Source organism: Haliaeetus albicilla, chromosome 5 (assembly GCF_947461875.1).
Source record: "Haliaeetus albicilla chromosome 5, bHalAlb1.1, whole genome shotgun sequence".
In the NCBI taxonomy this organism is placed as follows: domain Eukaryota; kingdom Metazoa; phylum Chordata; class Aves; order Accipitriformes; family Accipitridae; genus Haliaeetus; species Haliaeetus albicilla.
In genome coordinates this window covers 19,965,304-19,987,569 of record NC_091487.1, presented here as the reverse complement: position 1 = coordinate 19,987,569, position 22,266 = coordinate 19,965,304, and the positions used below count along the sequence as shown (strand labels likewise).

General features: G+C 40.2%; 1 protein-coding gene across 8 annotated transcripts in view; it reads right to left on the bottom strand.

Annotated features, from left to right (window-relative positions):
- Window positions 1-271: 271 nt before the first annotated feature.
- The window catches only part of FOXN3 (forkhead box N3), a 217,365-nt gene continuing 195,370 nt past the window's right edge, over window positions 272-22,266 (bottom strand). For 5 of the 8 annotated variants that reach the window (XM_069783664.1, XM_069783667.1, XM_069783670.1 and 2 more), the window contains 3 exons: window positions 17,989-18,097; window positions 10,329-10,352; window positions 272-7,727 (listed from right to left, as the gene is read on the bottom strand). In XM_069783664.1, the coding sequence (XP_069639765.1) occupies window positions 7,178-7,727; window positions 10,329-10,352; window positions 17,989-18,097 (683 nt within the window). In that variant the 3' untranslated portion in view covers window positions 272-7,177. The remainder of the gene's footprint in view (window positions 7,728-10,328; window positions 10,353-17,988; window positions 18,098-22,266) is intronic. The other 3 variants (XM_069783668.1, XM_069783669.1, XM_069783671.1) reach the window with 1 other exon arrangement.

Here is a 22,266-nt window from a genome sequence, read left to right as displayed (position 1 = left end):
AAGATACAATTCCCAGTGAAATCAGCTTTGTTTCCAGGCTGCAAAACTGATGAGAAAGGAAGATCAGGCCCTAACTTAACAGCAATTTAGTATGTCTAGCTATTTGCACATGACAGCAAATTAACATGAGCTGGTATCTACTGCAGTGAAGATACAGGTAACATCCCATGGGGGCTATTTAATAATGTAGGAATTAATTTGTAAAAAAAATCACTGTTGTTCCTCCTTAGTATCTGGGCATATTTTGAAGCCAATATTCACACAACTACAGTTGTTCAATTGATGCAACTCAGTAATTTTTATTGCAACTGGAAGACAATACATCACAGAAACTTTATGGTAGGTTTTGGGAAAGTGTTATTTACAATAATAATTGATGAAATAGTTTGTCTTTGGCAATATGATTACACATCAAGAAAATGTAAAATGCAAGTATGCCTCTAAATCAACATTTTCATATTTCCTAAAGATCAGCTGATTGCACTTGCCTTCGGACTGCTCATTTAGGTAAACACAAATACAACTTAACATCACTGTTCATTCCCCATCACAGTTCGTATTTTAATATTGATGAAATTGGCAGTTTCAGACGCCAAGTACAGGAAAAAAATTGGCTTATCACTGTACTAAATTAACTTATTGGCCAGTTAAGGTCCTGTGACCCTTAAGCACTGATACTAAATCTCTTGGTCTTTTGATTGCTTTATCACTTTTTTTTCTGTAAAACAAAATATTTCAGAAATTACAGATCAGAGTATAAAAAAAATGTACAAGTCCATAATGCTTTTCATACACACACAAATCATTCCCCCCAACATTTTACATCATGGCAGTTTTAAGTAGTGAGTGTGAATGATGCAGGAATGGAACTGGTTATCAAATACAGGTATGACTTTAAATTGTTGTCCCACACACATACTTAGGAAATGGACAATGCTCTATCAACTTAAAAATGTACTTCAGTTCAATGTCATCTAAATGAAAAAAGAAAGTCTTGGGATTTCAGGCCAGAGTAAACAAATGAAAAAGATTCCCATTTCTAGACAATCAGTCATTCCAGAATCCAGCACTTAATTTCAGCACCCACTAAAATCCCCTCTAGCACTGAGGGCCAGCACAAGTTGTCATTTATCCCTTAAACCCTCAGGTGATGAGCTCTCATAACTGCTGGCCTGATCCAAAGCCCAACGAAATCAACTGAAAATAAAAAAGTGAAACAAAACCCCCTTCCATTGACTGTGAAAGGATGTTACATCAGGTTGATTTCCCCCACTTTGCAAAAGGAAATGTGATACAGTAGAAAAACCATTATATAGCTTCAGATAAATATACCTTGTTTCAATGCTAAAACAAAACAACCCCCAAACTCCCCAAACCAGGAAAGGCTACTTATTAGAACAACTCAAAAGTGACCTTTAAATCATTTCTGGTTTTAAATGTATACCAGCAAAATACAGCACCATAGACACATTAGGTTGAGACTTTTTTTTTGGTCAGTGAAGCTAGTACTTGTTTGCTGAACTGTGGAAGAATTATAAGGTCATGTACATGATCAAAGATAAAGCAACCCAGCTGACAAGTCTCTGCTTAATTCAAGAATAACCAGTACTAAAAATAAAAATGCAAAAACAAAAACCCCTAATAAACCACCATCAATTAATACTTTCTAAATAAAAGGGGATTAACAGATGAATTCACAAATGTATGCAGATTTATACAGAACACCGAATGTTGTGTGTAAATCGTTATAAACTCCAGCTCAAAACAGAAACACACAAATGTATAGTTTGACTTACACATCCCATTTCAAAGGAAAAGAGACATCATTACAACTCGGTAACTGTGCTAACTGCAATATAAACCAAACAGAAATTCAAAGTTTGGCAGATAACTAAGAAGAGGGTTATCACTTAGGTTATATAGCAAAGTGTTGATGTATATTACATAGAGTAGTATAAATAATAAAAAAGTATTATTTAAATTAGATCACAGTGCTGCATTATGTGCATAACAGTGTTTGATATATTACTGGAGGGCTGTGAAGAACACTACTAAAACTTAACTGGTCAGACGGCCAACACTGATACTCTGTTACAATCAGGAGGATGTATGGTTCAAATGCTCTTTTGGTAGCAAAGTCAAGAAAATGTTTCAAAGTATTTCCTACAAAATATGCCAATGAGCTATTCAGGCAGTAGTGACATACCTGAAGGAGCTGGGTTTGCATTCTCCATGAAGTGAAGTAAATTGCATTGCATCTGAAATTGGAAATGCATTCTCTCGCTAGTTTTATTCTGATCCTGGAGCACAGGAAAGTAATGTTTTCAAAAATGCCTAGGGCCAGATTCAAGGAAAAATGATAATAAGAGTAGTGAAACGGTGAAGATTTCCAGGAGCACTTGGATGTCTATAGCTCCACTGACTGCGAAGGAGATCAGAACTTTCAGGTTCTAGAAAACCTCAGATTGTGCTCATCTACATCTTTAGATGATTTGGGAGCCAAAATCTCAGTGAAAATCACTCACAGCTATTGAGAAACTGGGACAAAGGGTTCTTTTGGTCATTTTATCCCTGGTGCCATTTGGTGTACAATTTAGGATTTCATTCTCTGCTGAAGCACGTTGATGTAACTCTACCTCACTCCAGTGAAGAATGCAGCCCCCCCCCCGTTTCTCTGTATCTTTTCCAAAGGTAGACAGTAATTCAGCCGAACACTGGGAGCCAATGCACCTCCTTTGGGATGCCCTTCTCCTGTTAAGGTAAGAGAGGAGCCAGAATATGGACCTCAATTGAATTGCCAGAGAGAAGAGAACACAGTCACAGGACAGTTCTCTAGTCCTATACGGCATGCCTCCTTGCTCCCACATCAGGCTTTTCAGCTGTAAAACCCTGTGATCTTGGAGAACTACTGCTGGTTTTGCCAGGAGAAGATCAGAATCAGACTGCTTTCAGAAACAGCTATGGGGTGATACATTAAAGCTGTTCAAGACCTGTGCTTGAATTTTTAAATGCAGGCAAAATCTGCATCAAAATGCAGTAGGACATCCAATTGCTTGCAGAACATAAGCATGGCCAGCAGATTTCACCTCCCTGCAGACACCGGTGAAATCTCCTTATGGCATTAGCTCTGGCCTGCAAGAGCTTCTTGCTGCAAAAGGCATATTCCAAAGGAACCTGCCGTGAAGTCCAGCAACCCTTACAATTCATGCCCACGTGAAAACTCGCCACTGAATGCTTGCTGACCTACTGGGATTCCCCTAGCCCTCACCTGTCTTGCAGAAACGCTAATTTGGCAATACTGATAGAGTGAAGAAAATGGAAAGTTAGAGATTCAACGACTTCTCGTCCCAAAATGGCTTAGTAAGGAAAGCAAACAAACAAAACCAAACCACCTCATGTCTGCCAAGTGAGAGAGTTCGTAATACAGTGCAATTATTACTCCATTTTGGCATGATTCAGTAAAAGTAGAGACAACTGGATTGAAAAGCTGACATATTTTTTGGAAAACAAATCGGTCCCAATTCTTACAAAAAAAGACAACTTCTCTGATGGAGTAGAACCAGTTCTGACAAAGCTAACGTTGTCAGCCAGGCACAAAAATGGTTTAAAAGGTGACTCCTAAATATTTTATACAAATCCAAATCATGTACTTCTCATCAATACTCAAAGTAAGGGTCAGTAAGGACAAGTTGTTTTTAAACTCCAGAAATAATCTGTTGATGGCATTAGCCCTCAGCCAAATTGCTGGTTCCTGAACATAACTTTGTATAAACTCCTACCGAATAATACCTCCTTAGCAGATCAGATTAAGAGCAATGAATTTTACATGAAAATAGATGCTTGCCAACATTTTAGGTTTACCAGCAAGTATATAAAGGAGTTGTTGAAGTCTTAGATAGATTATATATATATATATCTATATAAATAAAGATAACCTGCCTAATTAGATATTTATGCAAAATGACTGTTTTCTAAGGTGAGTAATACTAGCGGTAATTATATATTTAGCCACCAAGAGTCCACATTAATGAATGGTACTTGTTCAGCAGATACTGATCTCATTTGCACTGACACACTGCAATCAGTGAAGCTGCTCTGGAATTAGTGTCGTGACTGTGGACAGAATCTGGCCACCAGCACACAACCACATCGCTTTCCCTGGAGGACAGAGACAGCTGAGCCATGGTTTGAGTGTATTTTCTGCCACTAAATTTGACTTTTCAGTGTTGCTTTTTGATAAACATTACACCACTCCTGAGCTGGTACAACTATGCATTAATGAGCAAAGGTGGTGGCAAACTGATACTGTAGTATTTGATATTTCAAATGACTCTCCCCAAAGTCCGTAAAAAGGTGAAGGACCAAGTTTTCTTGTGCAGGGGTTGTGTGGTTCACATGCTGCGGACTCTGGCTGTAGGGAGCGTCAATCTGGGAAGAAGCTGAGTATCCCAGTCCAATCACACAAGGGAAAAGCTATGGCTCATTCATCTCTGTGCTACCTGGCCACAGGACTGGTCCTTCCTGTCTTCCCCAACTTTATCTTAAGGGCTGCACGCAGCCAACAAAAGTTAGTATCCAGGTACTCCTGACTTAACCAACGCTGGGAATCAACCCTGCATGCATCTGCCCCAGCAAACTGAGGGGAGTGCAGAGCTGTTCCTTGCACCATCTTTGGCTCTCTCCTTCCTTATCTGCAGAGCCGACAGTTGTGCTGGGCTCTGGCAGCTGACAGGCAGCTCCTGGATCCCAGGACATGCTGGGTGAGATGGGAGAAGAGGCACCATTTTGCTGTGCTGCCCCCAGTGTGGCCCTGTTCTTTACATGCCAAAATGCTTGCGGAGCACACAACAGGTCCAGACCAGCCCACCCTTCAGTCCTTCCACTTGCTAAATGAACACACACCACCATGGGCAGCTCCAAATGCAATTTTTAGTTTACTCCACTGAGTGGGAAGTCAAACCCTTCTCTAACTCACTCTTCATAAACTAGATCCGTCTTGGTGAAACTGCTGCCTGAAACAGTTGTTAGGGATAAATATAAACCTATGTTCTTTTTAAGAAACAGACCATTTTGTTCTGTTAAGTGGTTGGTTCCTGGGATTTTCTTCTTGCCTCTAGGATATTCTAAGTGTAGAATTTTTCATGCCAAATTCATGAAGCCAAGTGAGAGAGACTGTCTTATTTATTTCACAGCTTCCCTCTGCTGTAGGGATCTCCAATCTAATAGTCATCATTACCAGGAGAGTAGCACTATACCTGAATCACACTCTCTGTAACACTGTTTTTTCTCTGGACACCTCAGTAAGGCTCTTTATTAACTTCATTTTCTCATGGCAAATTAGCAAAGCTATTTTCTTGGCTACTTATTCCTGAATCAAATCAGAGAGTTTTCCTCAATTAACCTCCCATTATTCTCTTGATTCTGTCATACACACTCACTACTAAATTTGCCCTCAGATTATTGCGTCATGTTACACATGTACAGACGAAGAAAGGACACACTTTTACTTTTTTTCTTTTTTTTTTTCTTTTTTTTAAACAGAAGTAGGGAGAGGGGGGCTGAATGTGCAGACAAGGCAGTATAATTCAACCATCCAAGCCCTACCAGAGCATGAAGATTTTATTTTTTAATATTGCAGAGTAAGTTCCCCAACAGTCAGTGTTTGTCCCTGAAGAAGGTTAAACCTTAAACACCTGCTTCAAAAAAACCCCAACAACAACAAAAAAGAACCAAAACAAAAACAAAACAAAACAAACAAAAAAATAAAACCCCAAAAAACAAACTCTAAGCCTAAGGGCTTAAAAATTAGAGGCATAGCCTTTTTCTCTATTTTCTATATTTATATGAAAATAATTCATGCGTCATGCTAAATACATTATTTACCTTACAAGAACTTTGTCATCTTTGAATAAAAAAAATTGTTTGCTTTTTGTACTCCCCCCCTCCCCAAAGGAATCCATGCAATGTGGATCAATTTTCTTCTGCTGGCTATGCTGGTTGAATCTGGAAACCTGTTGTCATTTTTGCACAGATGAATCCTGACTGACGGTAACTGCACACTCATTTCTGAGGGCAGTGTAGGAGCTCTTTTGTTGTACTTCTGAATTTTACTGTTCACCAATATGCTTTCCTTTTATTTTTAAATACAGAATGCTACTAATGGCAGGTTTTGTAGCTTTTTTCCCCCAGTTAGATCAAGGATTTGATCCACAGAAAAAGATTCTGATGTATTTCCTTCCTTAATATCTACTGTAATTTCTTAGACTTGATTGCTTTTCACTCAGGCAGTTTAGAAGACATAGCTTGTTTTTCCCTATTACTATTATTTTTTGCACGCAGTGCCAATCTTCGGGCTTATGGCTTTTTGAACATTCTTTTAATTTAATATAGAAGACAGAATTCAATGATTAACGATGCTACTAACAGTGACCCCCCCCCCCCATTTCTTCTTATTATTTCACTGAAACCCATTGCATACATAGTTCAAACTTCCCCAAACTTAAAGTTATCAGTCTTCACATTATGAGCCACATATAGTACGTGAAGCACTAAAAGTGCATTATGGTTTGCGCAGTTGCCACCAGTGGCTGTCCAAAGACTTCTATGGCACAACGCATCCAAGTGCCACTAGATGGTTCTTGGTTTGGTGTTGAGAAGTAACGTGCCTCCTCTTTCCCAAATCTCTTTATTCACATTCACTTCTAACCCAATCTTAAGGCCATTAAAAAAAATTCTTAAGGGCCAGGCCTGAATGATTACTAAATTATGCACAGCTCTTCTAGTATAAGAGAGATTTCCAAGTGCCCAATTTTACTCCCATCACGTTAATGTTGATGTCACTGCGTATTCAACCATGCATTTTTGACAAGCCGGAGAAAGCAATGGCGATTTTGGCTTTTTTTTTTTTTTGTTAACTTTTTGTCTTCAGGTAATGAAAAGCTTTTGTAAATTAGCTGAGTGTCAGTATGAGTTCTATGGCTTCAATCTCCTTTAAAAATAAAGATCTTAAGGGTCCAAAAAAAAAGAAAAAAAAAGAAACAAAAAAAAAGAAACAAACCAAAAACAAATAGAAAGAAAAACAAAAAGGAAAAAATTGCTGATATTGCCACAAATCATTAGAATTCACCTGACGTGCTGAAACAAAACTTTGTAAGTTCAAACAAATCATTGATTTGTTCTAATTTTTTGTGGTTTCCTTTTGCTCTTTCTGCCCCTTTGCCGTCCGATTGGTGATGTTGTTCAAACAGGATCGAATTCCTGCTAAATGCAGGAGCGATCCTGCTGCTTCTTTCATCTCCTCATCATCACTCTCAGGGGGCTTTTCTGTACGTCTCTTTTTAAGAGGCAGTGTGTCACTTGGTACTTTTTTCACCTTCATTAAATGTTGCCTTTTCTTGTGCTGGGATGCATACCCACTGTCAGCTAAAGAATCCTTGGTCTCCTTCCGATTTTGCTTTTTGTCCTCCTCTTCTGTTTCACTATGGCTCTCGTGGCTCTGGAAGCTAACTTCACTTCCTTCACTGCTGTCTTGGCTACCTTTAGTTGCAAATTCATACTGGTCGTCAGCAGAGGAAGAGGAAACGGAGTCACTAGCAGGTGATGTGCTCCTGTGGTTGGAAGATTTGGCACTGCTGTAGTTGTGATCCTCCTTTGGGTCACCGCTAACAACTGGAGAGCCACAGGACTGTTCGCTTTCTGTCCGCATCCGGCAGTTTGTTATTCCATTCCTGTAAAAACAAATCAAAGCAGTCTTAGAAGCCACAGAGATGTGATCCGGCTTCAGTGCAAAGGATGATAAAGCCAACTGACAGATAATATAAAATTATGACTATCAAAGTAGTGTCCATGCAAGCTGGTTTCAAAGCCTGACTCAAGTTGCTCATGGATTGGACTCCACGCATAGAACAAGCCAAAAGACACGTAACAGCACAAGAGGCAGGAGCAAGTAGGGATGATTACAAATAAATGATTTCTGAACAGTCCTGATCTACATTTCAACTAATAGTTTACACTTCCAAAAATAAAAAGAAAAAACCCCCATTCTTTTATCTACTGGATATTAAATAAACTCTGATGAGTCGCATAAATATCCTCTCTCCTTTTCCATATAAAATGATACTACCAAAAACAGGGGGAAGAGACACTAGCTTTCTAGAGTAATTCTTTGCCTCCTCTCAAAGAGCTCTAGCGTTCCAAGGGTAGGAGATGTTTCACCTGGAAGTAGCACAGCTTCCATTTAGGACTCTTTCCAACAGAAGGAGCAACTAAGTATAAACCCCAGGTCCAGTCACATTTCTGATTGTGATCAGTTTATGAATAACCTTAAAAGCAATACAATCTTAAGCCACCAGCTGTCAACAAAATATTACAATGTGTTTAAAAACAAACAGTAGGAAAAAAAAAAGCTGATTTTGCTCTAGAAGTTGTCATTTTCCCCTTTGGTTTTATGGCACTTGGTGCTCTGGGAACTATTGTAGCATGATATATTTAAAAACTAACAGTGTTCCTTTCTGCACTGGAAAGTATTAGAGCATTGCCACTGACTTTTCAATATGGAATACAATGCTTGCAAGTCTGTTAAAGGAGAGACTGACCCTGTGCAGTGCTTAATTCCTGCTGAAAAAAGGAGAGGAAGATGCTCATCACTGAGTAAAGGCATCATCATTGCCACCTACCAGTCCATCAGCCTTGAACCCCTCTATCAGTTAAAAAAACCAACCAAGCAAGCAAGACTGTTTAAACTACCACATGACATACTGCTTTAAATTCCACTCTTGCCATCTTCATGCTATCACTAGAGTGCTTTTGCACACTCACGGCAGCATTGAATTAAAACCTTTTCTTAAACACATGCACTGAACACAGATATTTCTTAAGAGGAATGGTACAGTGGCAAGCCCAGAGTATTACTGCTCTTCTACTTAAAAATGGGAAAGTGGACGTCACGTCTGGTTTCTTTATAGAAGAAACAGCAGAGTATTACCCATTGCTGAAAGGTAAGGCTGAAAGGTGGAAAAAGTAAGAGTAGTATATAATTCCACAGTTCCTATTCATCTAAATGCTCTTGTCTGTAGAGCTTGCTGTGATAAGAAACAGGCTTTTGTGAACCTATGACAGGACAATGCTAGAAGGTAGCAAATTAATCAGGCATTCCAAATGTTCTTATTTACAGTATTTTCAAAGAAATGTATATAATAGAAGGCCCAGTTATTAGCAAAGAAAGCCTCTTGCCAACCTCTTTTGCTCAACAAAATTATTTTCCCCTAGATTTTTGGGTAGGTTTATGATCCATAAATTATATACAGAACCCAGAAGGAATACACAAAGCTCCTTCAATTATTAATAACTAAATGCAATGTCATTCATGATTGTGCAGCAAGCCAGCTGCATTTACCCTGTGATGGTTTGCCACTGCAGGGGTTGTCATTAGAGGATGCCAAATGCTTAAAAGAAGAAATCATCCATACTAAACTAGTTGTAAGGTGAATTTATAACCAACTCCTTAAGATCAGTCATTACAAGGAAGCATGTGATGCATTTTAAGTGACAGATTCTTCATTTTTAGGGTAAATTTACATTTAAAGATGTTAAACATTATCATAAATTAGCATAAAATTAAAGTTACTTGATTTTACTAGGCAGCTAATACTCAGAGCAATGTGGCTCAATAAAAATCACATGCTACCAATTTTCCATTAAAAAAATAGCAATAAATTCTTGCTCCAAGGAAACAAACACAGGACAGAATAGGTGGGAACTCAAATGGGATTCCTACTGACTAGGTTATTAGTGAACAAGGCTTCTAACAGATGGGATCAAGATGCCCATTTTCATGTTATTAGATCTACTCCTATTTCTTAAGTTTGTACTGAGAGACTATCAATAAAAGGAAAGCTACAGTTCCACGGAGCAGAGCAACCATGCGCCAAAAAGACATCCCTGATTTGCCCCACTCTTGAGTCTCTTGTGTTTGCTTTTACATAAAGGGGCTATAATTTGGATTGAAAAGCTCTGCCCATGGGACTGACTCCAGATCCCAATCCTTTCAAAAAAGCATAAAAACACAATGAAAGGCCTGGGGATTACAGAAGCAATGTCCTGGGGGAGTGTGTACTACTATGGGGTTAGCATCCCACAGGGAACGACTGCAAATAGGGATGATGACAAAGAAAAACAGAAGTCCACAGAAAGGTGCAAAAAAGAAATCACTTAAAAAAAATGGCAGGAAAAGAAATACCAATACACTTCAGAAGAAAGGCATCTATGGTGGAACTGGTCAGGAAATGGATAGCATTTGCATCTCAGAAAAATCTTTGGTTTTCACTTACATTTTGAAAGATTTCCAACCAGTTCTGCTTGGGAAATAAAAAAGGAAGAGAAAGCAGGTCAAGGAGAGAATTAGCAAAGGATATTCGCAGAAATGAAAAAGTTATACAGGCAGAGTGTTTTAGGATATTCACAAGATCAGAAGTCATGTACCCTGAAAATAAATTAATCTGATTTGTATTTTGATACACGATAGCTCAAACATAAGATATGAAGAATTACTTATAGTTGATATTAGTAGATTAATAAGTTGAATAAACTAGTATCTAAACCATTCATATTCTGCACACACTTCTGAGACATTCTAAAGCTTTATATTGCACTTATACAGTCACACTCCCACTAAGAAATGAATCTGTGATCTACTTAGTTCAATCTAGATCATCAGTGGACAGAACTCCCCTGGGTTTCAGGGGACAGATTTTGGCCAGCTGAATCTATTTTTGCTCACAGTTCTGGTTGTAACTCTGTTACTGAAACAATAATAGATTTTTAAAACAAGTGCTTGCTCTGATGTTTGGATTATTTTTAAATTACAGAGGGGATGAAAAGATATTTAAGAATTCTGTGCTTACTATAACAGTGAGGGGAAATTTATTTCAAGTAATACCTTATTTTTACCCTCTTTTTTTGTTCAGAACTTTATTTCAAAATTTCCAGAAACTGATGTATTTTTCACGTTTTAAAGCAGTGGCTTGCCCTTTCAGGGGAGTCTATGGGACAGTCTCTAGAGCTTTTCATCCTACTGACATGTACCATTTGATTTGCTTGAGGGATCTTAACCATAGTTATACAGATAAAAGTACCATGCACAGATTCTTCTTAAAATAGTTTAATTTGGCTGTAGTGCAGTGACACAATCCTCAAGCACTGTAGAGGTAAGTTCGGACTTTTGAAAGCCTGACTCCATTCCCATTGTTAATGGACAGGAGTTCTGCTACTAATGTCATCAGGAGCCAGATGGGACTCAGCAGCTGGATCTCAAGTCAGTAGGGAAATAACGTCCTTTGCACAGTATTAGTGCCTCTGCCTTTCAAAGGGGTCTTCCTCAGGATGAGATGAAAATAAGTCTCTTGTCGTTTTACCAAAGCCAGACATATCTTCCTTAAATTTCTCAACTAGCTTTAAAAAAAGATAGGTAATCACATTATGTTTGCAAAATGGCAAAAAGTTTTGCTGAAAAATACTTGCTGTATTCCACACCAGAGACAGGTATGGTCTTTTGATGAACAAAGCAAACCTACGTGGAGTTTAAATATCACCTTGTCTATCTCTGATCCTTCTGGATGACAGACACTGTATACCCACAGGTGACAGTTTTGGTATGTCATTGGAAAAGCTCAGTTAAAGGATATGAAGAAAGCAGTACGGGTAAGTTGGGTTTGTGGATTTTGACAGGTTCTGGGTTTGCTAAAAAAAACCAACCCAACACTTGTTTTCACTGTATAGGTAACGTAATTTCAAAGGGAAATTCAGACAGTCAGAACTTTGAGCTACAGGTTGTTGAACTGTTACTTAAAACCACTACATGCCAGCAGACAGGAGGATGAGCAAACATACGAAAAGTGGTGCTCACTTGCTGTATGATGAGATTCTATCAGGGATTATTGAGTTAAAAGTCAACAAGAACAAGTCAGTCACAGTATTGATAGCAGCTCTTACAAAGGTACTTCACAGCATAATTGTATGCAAAGGACCACAGCAAATGTGAGTCATGAACTGCCAGCAGAAAGAGCACTCTGTCAGTATCAACAGCAGATCTGAAGTTTACACAAATGGCAGCCCTCTGGATTTTGCAAAAAAGAATAATCAAGTCAGCCAGTATTTTTGTCCTTTTAGTTACTGAAGGATTCCTTCAGCTGCCAAGGATAACTCATCCTGCCTGTTACAGGTGGGAAGGGGAATGCAATGCAACAAGGGCGATTTGGGGTTTGTTAAGCTGATCATGCCAGCAATAAGCAAGAACATTAAGAATATATGATGAAGAATTTATAAAAGGAAGTATCTACCAGTTCCCTTACCTAGGCAAAAATAATCATTCACAGATAATGTAAGTACATAATTTTACTTATGCTTTGGCATCTACACTGCACATGTTACTTATGTTTGGTTTATTTAATCACTGCTTCAATGGCTGCTTCAAGGGAGGAAAAAATAAGCAAAAATAAAGCCAGCATGAGAAATAAAGTCACTATAATGAAAGCTAGGCCTGAGGAATAATCTAGTAATTGCCCTATAAATTTGAAGTAAAAATAATCATAAATAACAATCTTCCATCTTCGAATAAAGTTAGGCACAAAACTCATTCTTGTCACACCCCAATGATCAGAAGCGGCACAAGGAACTGTGGCATTAATTGCAGGAGAACAGGTAATTTAAAATCTACTCACGATGAAGTAGGGAAGTAGGTAAGGTTTGTTAGTGTCGCATTTTGGGGTGTTCTATTAGTTTTCTGTTGGGTTTTTTTTGGTTTTTGTTTTTTTTTTTTTTCCCAGAATAAAGGAAGAGCAGTAGCTCTGCCAGTGCAGATGCACTTGTTTTCCCTAGGAAAAGGAAAATTTTGTCTTGGAAACTTGAATGGAAAATTTTTTACTTAGGGAAATTCCCTGGGAAGCTTGTGTTTGCAATTTACAGATAATTGTGAAATTCCTTGAGAAGCTACAAATGTTTGGTGAGAAAGGAAAACTCAGAAAAAGGGGGAAAAAACCCAAGTAATTTCCCATTAATTTTTATTTTTAACCTGCGATAATTTAAAAACCCAAAGTACTTCTAACAAACACTACCAAAAGTAATTTAACCTATTACCTAAGTATAAGTGGCATATAAAGAAGTTTTCCCTAAGTTTTCAGCTAGCCTGAAACAATAGCTTGGATTCATTCTAGGGAAATATGAGCTAACAAAGGCAGTTAAGCAATGAAGTCTACGCTATCCTCCATCCTGACATTTCTGACGCACTGACAAACAAAGAGAATAGCAAATCCAGCCAAAGCATCTTTACCAGGACTGGCTTTGCTTAGCTCTTCACAAATCCTAAAGGTTTTACCTGCTCCTTAAGGTTTCCCACTAAGGTAGCTGCAAACTCTTTCATCCCTTTTTCACCTCCATCTCATGTGCATTTCCTGGCTCCTGTTACGGGATGGGGTTTTCATTTGGCCTTCTCATCAGAACAGGCCGCTGAACAGGCCATTAAGCCTTGTTGGTCGGGTGTAACAGCACCTTAATCTGGGCAAAAAAATGGGGAAGCATGGCCTACGCAGTACAAAGTGCACTGAAGACCAGAGCTTCATAAACCCTGGATTCCCTGGGAGCCCATCTGAACGCTGTTCTGGCCTCTGTAGCAGTGAACATTTGGGGCAGAGGAAAGGAAAAAAACGCCTAATACATAAAAATTACCAAGGATATTTTGTAAAACATCTTTTGCAGAATAACCTGGACCAAATTACAAGGCCTGTGCCACACAGCTGGTGAGATTCTCTGTGGGGTGAAATTCCACCAACCTCACTTCAGTGCATTTTCCCACCTCAGGCAGATGAGGCTTAGGCTCAGTAGGTCTACTGTAGGACGTGGACAGGATGTGGACATAGACACAAACCACTCAGGCACTATGGATAACCGAAGAAAAGCACAAACATCACAGTGGAGGCTGTCTGCTGAATGTACTGAAACCGTAGTTCAAACAGATCTAATTTTATATCAGCTTCCAAGCTTCTGCTCCTCCAAAGGCTTGGTGTAACTGGTAACACCTTACCCATGTGGAAGGTGATTATATACGATAGAGCTTCTTGCACCTTGCCAAGATGCAGGTCGGCAGATGCATTGGCCACTTTGATAGAGACTATGCCTACTGAAGTGGACACAGAAGTCCTCCTAGGTAAACATTTAAAAGGTATTTTCCAATGGATGTACATAGTAAGACCAAGAGCTCACCTTCTCAAAGCACAACCAACTCCTTGCTGCATGTAAGGCACCGCTGACTTTGCTTGCTTTCATTCAATACCTTTGTAAGTCAGTATTTTCTTTTCTACATATCCAGACTATCACTGCATTTGCTTTTAGATTCTCTCAGGGAACTGTATGGGGATATGGTCTGCCAAAAATATTTATGATGGATCTCATGTTAGAGACATGCTACACGCTGTGCAGCTTTGAAGCGTTATTTTCCCCTGCTGTCTTTGGGTGGGTCTTAGACTTGTCAGCCGCAACATGGAAAATATGGATGGTAAACAAGCTAAAAGTGGTGTGAATAAAGTAAATAAAAAGCTACTGTCAAAACACATCCAATTATGCTCTGCTGTGGAGATTTAACACCAGAGGATGATTTTCAAAGTAAAAATAGTGTGGGATGCTTTTTCCATTTGTAGATTAGTTTGGAACGAAAGGCCTATTTGTGCAATTTAAGCCAAATGCACTACAACATAATGATGCTCTCCTCAACTGCTATTCTTTATTCATGGAAAGTGGTAGATTTGTTGTGTTTGTTAAATACTTTTCAGTAGGGTTTTTTAATCCAAACTACTAAATTCAATCGTACTTTATTTCATATATATAAAATAAAGTAATTACATATAATTACATGGGAACAGCAACATATCAATACCTTGTGCAGGAACAAAATACGCTAATACATTCAGTCACATTGTTGAAGAAGAATAGCACAGTAAACTTTCCAACTGATGGGAGCTAACACACCAGAAATCACAGATTTCAGCATCTTAGTCCAGTGCTATGGTTTTGGCCTCCTTTCTGAATAACAGATAGTCAAAACACTCCACCTAATTAAAACTGCAAATTTAACACAAGACAAAATTTTTTGTTACTCTTTTGTGACACTAATGGCAGTCTGGACAATAGGAAGACACACTGCAAGTTATTCACATGCAGTTTGGGGGACAACAAAACCAAAGACCATTAAGATATTGACGAAATAAACATGAAATGAAATAAAGAGCTCAGACAGCAAGGAAGTGCCAACAGAAGACCAGCACTTTACAGAAGAAGATATAACTCCCACATATGGTAACTAAAGAAAACGAAGTAAGAGGTTTAATTTATTATGCAAGGATCCACTACCAAGAAAATACTAAGTTCCCTATATGAATGGTGAAAACCACCTTTTTTAGGCCTTTCATTTAGAGCACTGAAGGAACTCTTCTCAAGAAAATATACATTTGAGTAAAAACTTTTTGGGAAGAGCTGTCTGGCTTTTCAATATATAGGCAGAGGCACACAATTTCTGCAGATAACTGTAACGGGAGACTGCACCACCTCCTGTGGCTGCCCAGCAGATCTCCTTCCTGGTGAAAGCTGGAAGGAGAAATCAACCTTCCTGCACCTGAACAGGTCTAAAAACATCCCCTGCCAGCCTGCCTGGAGCATCTCCTCTATGCAGGAATGACAGCTCTGTGTGAGCAGTACTCCTACTCTTAACTGCAACAGGAGAAGGCTGCACGGATGCCGTGGTAAATTCCTCCTGCTGCACACGATAAGCAGAATTTATTCTCATGAGATGCCATGAAAGCCTGACATGACAGTTCCTATTTAGCCCTGTGTATCTGAGGAGAGGGGTAAGCACCAAGAAACAGGGTGTCATTTTTACAGTAACTGATAACAGAAATATCTAGTCTGGAGAGGACCAGATGATGTTCTAAAGAGGCATCATGCATCCAGACTGACCTTCCTCCTAAAGAAATCCTGAATCTTATTCTCCCTGAGAGAAACAAGACAAAACTGCCTGCTGAACTTGCTCTACTGCAGAGTCCCCTAACTTCTTAAAAGCTTTCAAAGCCTCTTCTTCCCCCTGCCCCCCTTACAAGAATTAGAAGAGGGGATACTGCAGGAGCTCTTAAATATAAGCAGACATCATGCAGACCAGGAATATATTCATAGCAAGCTATTTCTAATACTGCCTAAGGCTGGAGAAGAGAACAAAAAGAATTAGAAATGTCTGCATTAACTAATTATAAATGCTTTTCTCTGAGACAGAGCAAAAAAGAACATAAGCAAGGGAAGAGGTAAAATCCCTAATTTCCCAAATCTACATTAGCAAGTAGCTGGTAAAGATCCTGTTCTACCTGCTGGAAAAAAACATGAGAATTAGTCCTCAGAAAACATAAAATTTAACTATAGACAGCCTTCCGGCATAGCAATTTGAGGATGTCTACACAAAAGGAAGTTTTCAAGTGGCCTGGAAGGAAAAACAGTTCTATCTCCTCCTTGAGTCAACCCCGATTATGAAACAGGGTCTAAGCAGGAAAAGCAGATAAACTCAAGAGAGAATATTCTGACCACTATGTCTGCCATTTAGTTTTGACACCTCATAAAAATTATATATAATTAACGATCCAGTAGTCCCACAGCCCTGCAATCCCCACTGGAGCAGAATACAAGTCCTGGCTAAAACCAGTGGCAAAGCTACTGAAGACAGTTGACCTCACTGCTAGCAAGGCCATACTGTGGTAAAATGAGATGGAGAGGAACTCTGCAGACTTCTGGAGGATGACCCTCAGGGTTGCATCCCTTCAGTGTAGCAAATGTGAAAACCAGCTGAAACAGTTGCCCATCAAAAAATATGGATTTCATTCCAATTAGTGCCTTCCCCTCTATGCATTTTAAGCATCAAGAGTATATGAATGTCATAGGTTCTCTCTCCCCGCCCCCCCCCTCCATTTATTGGATGGAAATACTGCGCGCCCAAAGGGCTAGACACCGATTCTGAAGAGATGAAAAAATAAAGAGCAAATGGGAAAAAAATCCCAAGTGAATAAAAATGGAGTAAGTAGCTAACAAGATACTTTATTTCACTGCCTTGCAGCCATTTACTGAGATCAGAGGGTGTAATTTCAACAGCCCAGCGAAGCAGGGTCAGCACTAATTATGAAACCCCACCCAGAATACCCAACTGCCTGAGCTGAAATAGCTTCTGCAGATACTGAGAGTTCTGAAAGAGAAGGGCACTGGCAGCGCAGTTGACCAAATTAATCTCTGTTGTGACTGACTGAAAATGGAGCTACACCTGAGGCAAATTGTTCTTCCACCAATAAACCACCACTGCTTTAAGTAAAGCAAACCACTGAACCACAGTTCTTATTGTCATCACTAGATGTCTCTTACTGCCCTGCTTTCTGAAAGAGTTGAGTATCTTCAAACAACATTTTACCCTTGAATGTTTTGGTATAACCTTGAAATAGAAACTGTAGTGAAACAAACTGCCTCACGAAGACCTAAGTTAATAACAAAATGACAACGACGTGTTTAGATATCTTTCAGAATTTGCTTTAATATTACTGTTATTCTTCTCACTGGTATTTAATCCAGGAAAAGGTCTTTAGGAAAAGGGAGCAAGGGAGGAGCAGGAAAAAGCATTTGTACTTAGAAAAACAGGTCACTGTAGGAGGTTCTCACTATAAACGGCCTGCAATTTGCTAGTGAAAATAAAAGTGCTTTTTACAAACCAGTGTGCAACAGACAGATATGCTACAACTATCTTGCAAAGAATGATAACCCAAGAATTTTAGGTGGCAGAGTTTTATTTCATTTAGAACCTCAGAAGTGTTAGCAAGCAGCGAAGTATCTGTTGACCAGAGCTTACATATACATATACTTTTACATTCTCTGCAAAATACCAATTTATTTCATAAAGATCCTGCAATAAGCCACACTTACCTTACTGCAACAGCCATGCTTCCTATAGGGTTGATTGGCAATGGCCTGGCTCCAGGAAATATTCCTCTACTCAGAACTCGAGCTCCATTTTGTATCACTCCCGGAGAAACTAAAAAAAAAAAAGAAAACCAACAAAAAAAGAACATTTTTTCTTTTAAAGGAAAAGTTAGAAAAATGTAGGAGCAAAATGTGGAACCTAAGCTTTTCAATGAATTGAGAAAACATTAGAGAGGCTTGTGTTGTACACTGCTTACCTTGAACTTCTCAGCCTCAACTCTTGTGAATGCCATGCTATTTCCAATGCTATTTTCATGGCAAAAAAATTAACAGCAACCAATGATAACATAGCTTGTGGAAGCCACTGCCTGACCTAGTTGCTGCAAATCATTCCTTGTACAAACGAATCACTTGTTTTGTAATTGTCGTCCTGCTGGGAATGCATGTGCTTAGAGTCAAAACCAGCTATGAGCGTAGATGTAACTATTCCGTCTACAAGAAGAAACAATGACCCTTTACAGATAAACAGAATATAAGCAATTCACTGCAAGAACGTAGGTCATAGCTTTTTATCATCCCAGCTTACTTTCTGAGCAGCAATCTCTTGGCCTCTGTCTCCAAAATATTAACTACAAATGTGCATTTACCAGGAAGGGGAAGAGAAGAGGCTAAAAAAGCATTAGCTCCATACCACTAATTAGCCCCTCTCTCTTGCCACCAATGACCTCTGTCACCCAGCCTGACAGCAGTCATGCACCTCCAGCACACGGCCGGGTCACAGCCGAGCCTCCCTCATCCAACGCGGCGCACTGATGCCGCTGACACGCAACTGCGTAGGTACTGGCCACTACAGATGAGAGATTTTCACTGGGGCCTTTTAACTTGGCTGTACATCAACAACTGCGGCTCTGGCCAAAAAGATTTTAACCTACAACCGAGTACTTCTCTTCTATCCAGGCATGTTTCTGTGTGCTGCTCAGCCTAGGGCAGCCAACCCCCCAACTGAAGGAATAGCAGAGGAAGCACTACAAAGGCACCACCAAAGGAGGAGTCCGTCCTTAGCAGGTCCTCGGCATTTTCCTCCTCCACTGTGGGATGCAGGACTACTGAACACAGTTCTTATCCTAGGCACTTACCAGGGACTTACGCTTAATGCCATTTGTTTGCACAGCTATTATGTCCCTTCAGGTTGGAACAGTAACCTCCAACAGCCTCATCCTGAACTTTAACGTCCACAGCTAGCTAGTATGCTCATGTTTTCTTTACTGTAAGTCATCAAACCATAACTTCCCCTGACGGGGAATGTCCAAAAAGAGAACGATTATCATAACTCTGGGTGTATTATTTTTAAACATACAGATATTATATAAATACATATAAGTTAAATGTAAACCATATCACTTTATGTACACCTACAGAATTTTATTTTTAAACACATTACAGGGAGACTAGAAAAGTCATTCAGCCTAAGAATCAATGCATACACTTTACATGTCCAACTTCAAATGCTCACACCTGAAAATATTAGTGTACTCTGAGGCAGAGAAATATGGGCTCAGAAGTACATTATTTCTAAGCTGCTGAGGTACACTTCAACTTCCTGTCAACACCAAGCCAGATCCACACCTCCCTTCCTGCTATCCTGATGCTCGCCTTGCTTCACTCCCGACCACACAGATTAGTTCTAGGAAAATAACCTTCTTTCTCCTGCTGGTGAGAGAACATCACCCCCCTCATCATATCCTGTCACTGCGTTATACCCACCCTTGCTTTTGAGCACCTCTGAAGAATAGGTCATTTCTATTTAGGTGCTTAAGTACAGCCTCAGATAGCTAAAATCACAGAACCTACTTTATAACAACTAGGGTCAGGTTTCAATGATCAAAATAATTTAAAAATTGCTATTGATATTTCACTACTTTGTGCGCTTTTCCTTCAGCACTAGATTATGAGAAATCGGTCAAATCTGTTTCACGCAGGGGACACTATCAGGCTTTCAGTGCTCTGATATTTGGGATTCTAGATACTGTAGAGAAATGTTATCTTGCAAAAAACTCCAAAATCTGAATTTCTTGTTACATTTGTTTCAAAGATGGCCAAAATACCAGTGTCATAAAAGAAAAGCAGTCTGCTCAAGGATATGGCTAAACTAAAATGCACAGGTAACAAGTAAACTCAAAGTAACAGATAAACCTGCTAAATATCAAAAGATCTATAAAAAGGCATCATTTCCAATGGGCTTGGTTTTTCCAACAGGCTTTTAAGCGGGACAGATTTTGTACTGCACTACATATTACAGTTTCTCTACATATACAAAGCCCTGTTAAAAGAAATGAACCACAAGTTTTGACCAAGAAAGATTTGGGAATTTTCTCTTTACTCCGATACCAACCATAGAGTTTTATACTGAAATGAAACATTTATGCATACACACAGAGCCATGTGTCAGTTAGCTATGGATGTTGCCTAAATATATACACATACAAAACTTCAAAGCAACCACACTGACAGTTCTACTGCAAAAAGAGAGCAACAGGCTCCTTGATGCCCAAACTCTTCTTTCCTTGGTTACCTCATTATCCTGATCTGTTGGCAGAGTTAGCTGATGCTTATCTTATCCTTTCTCCTCTCCTGCCCTCTCTTTCTGCCTTATTGACAACTCCCATTGCTTCTTTTAAAAATCCTGTTCACTTCCCCACCACTTCTCTAAAAATACTCTCATCTTTCCTTCTTTACCTTCTCAGTTTCCTTTTTTCCTGCACTCCTATAGATATAAAATACACTGCTAAGTCTCATAGCTTAGACTTGTGTATTGGTTTTATGTGGCAAGGTTTTGGTAGCGGGGGGGGTTACAGGGGTGGCTCCTGTAAGAAGCTGCTGGAAGCTTCCCCTGTGTTCGAGAGAGAGCGAGCCCATACCAGCTGGCTCTAAGACGGACCTGCCGCCGGCCAAGGCCGAGCCAATCAGTGATAGTGGTAACGCCTCTGTGATAACATTTTTAAGAAGGAAAAAAAGTTGGGACGCGGAAAACAGCCACCGGAGAGAGGAGTGAGAACATGTAAGAGAAACAAGCCTGCGGACACCAAGGTCAGTGCAGAAGGAGGGGGAGGAGATGCTCCAGGCGCCGGAGCGAAGATTCCCCTGCAGCCCGTGGTGAAGACCCTGGTGAGGCAGGCTGTCCCCCTGCAGTCCAGGGAGGTCCATGGTGGGGCAGATATCCACCTGCAGCCCGTGGAGGACCCCACGCCGGAGCAGGTGGGTTCCTGAAGGAGGCTGTGACCCCGTGGGAACCCTGCGCTGGAGCAGGTTCCTGGCAGGACCTGCGGATCTGTGGAGAGAGGAGCCCACGGAGCAGGTTTTCTGGCAGGACTTGTGACCCCGTGGGGGACCCATGCTGGAGCAGTCTGTGCCTGAAGGACTGCACACCGTGGAAAGGACCCATGCTGGAGCAGTTCGTGAAGAACTGCAGCCCGTGGGAATGGCCCACGTTGGAGAAAGTTCGTGGAGGACTGTCTCCCGTGGGTGGGACCCCACGTTGGAGCAGGGGAAGAGTGTGACGAGCCCTCGCCCTGAGGAGGTGAAGCGGCAGAAAATAACATGTGATGACCGTAAACCCCATCCCTGTCCCCCTTGTGCCGCTGGGGGGGCTTGGTGGAGAAATCCGGGAGTGAAGTTGTGCCCGGGAAGAAGGGAGGGGTGGAGGGAAGGTGTTCTGAGATTTCGTTTTATTTCTCATTTACCTTACTCTGGCTGATTTGTAATAAAAAGTGAGCTAATTTTCCCTAAGCTGAGTCTGTTTTGCCCGTGATGGTAATTAGTGAATGATCTCTCCTGTCCTTATCTCGACCCGCAAGTTTTTTTTTTTTTCTCCCCTGTCCAGCTGAGGATGCGGGAGTGATAGAACGGCTTTGGTGGGCACCTGGCATCCAGCCAGGGTCAACCCATCACAACTTGCTATATATTGACACCCCCACTTGAACCCATCCTCCATCTTCCTCAACCCTTTGCAGCACACAATAGGTGTGCTATTCAGAAACACCCTCTTCGAAAGCTTCACCTTTAAAAACATCCCCCCATCAATACACACTCTCCACATCTTCCCTTCAGGAATTAACAACTGTTTAAAAAAAACCCCAACAAAACAGTAGATGTTTGCTGTCCTCTGAAAATATCCCCAAAGAGACAAGTTGGTACCTATTCCTGCCTATGAAATTCACCTCAATTATGTCTTGTCTGTTGAGTGTGCCACCACTCACCGAAAGGCTTCAATAGGACTATTCA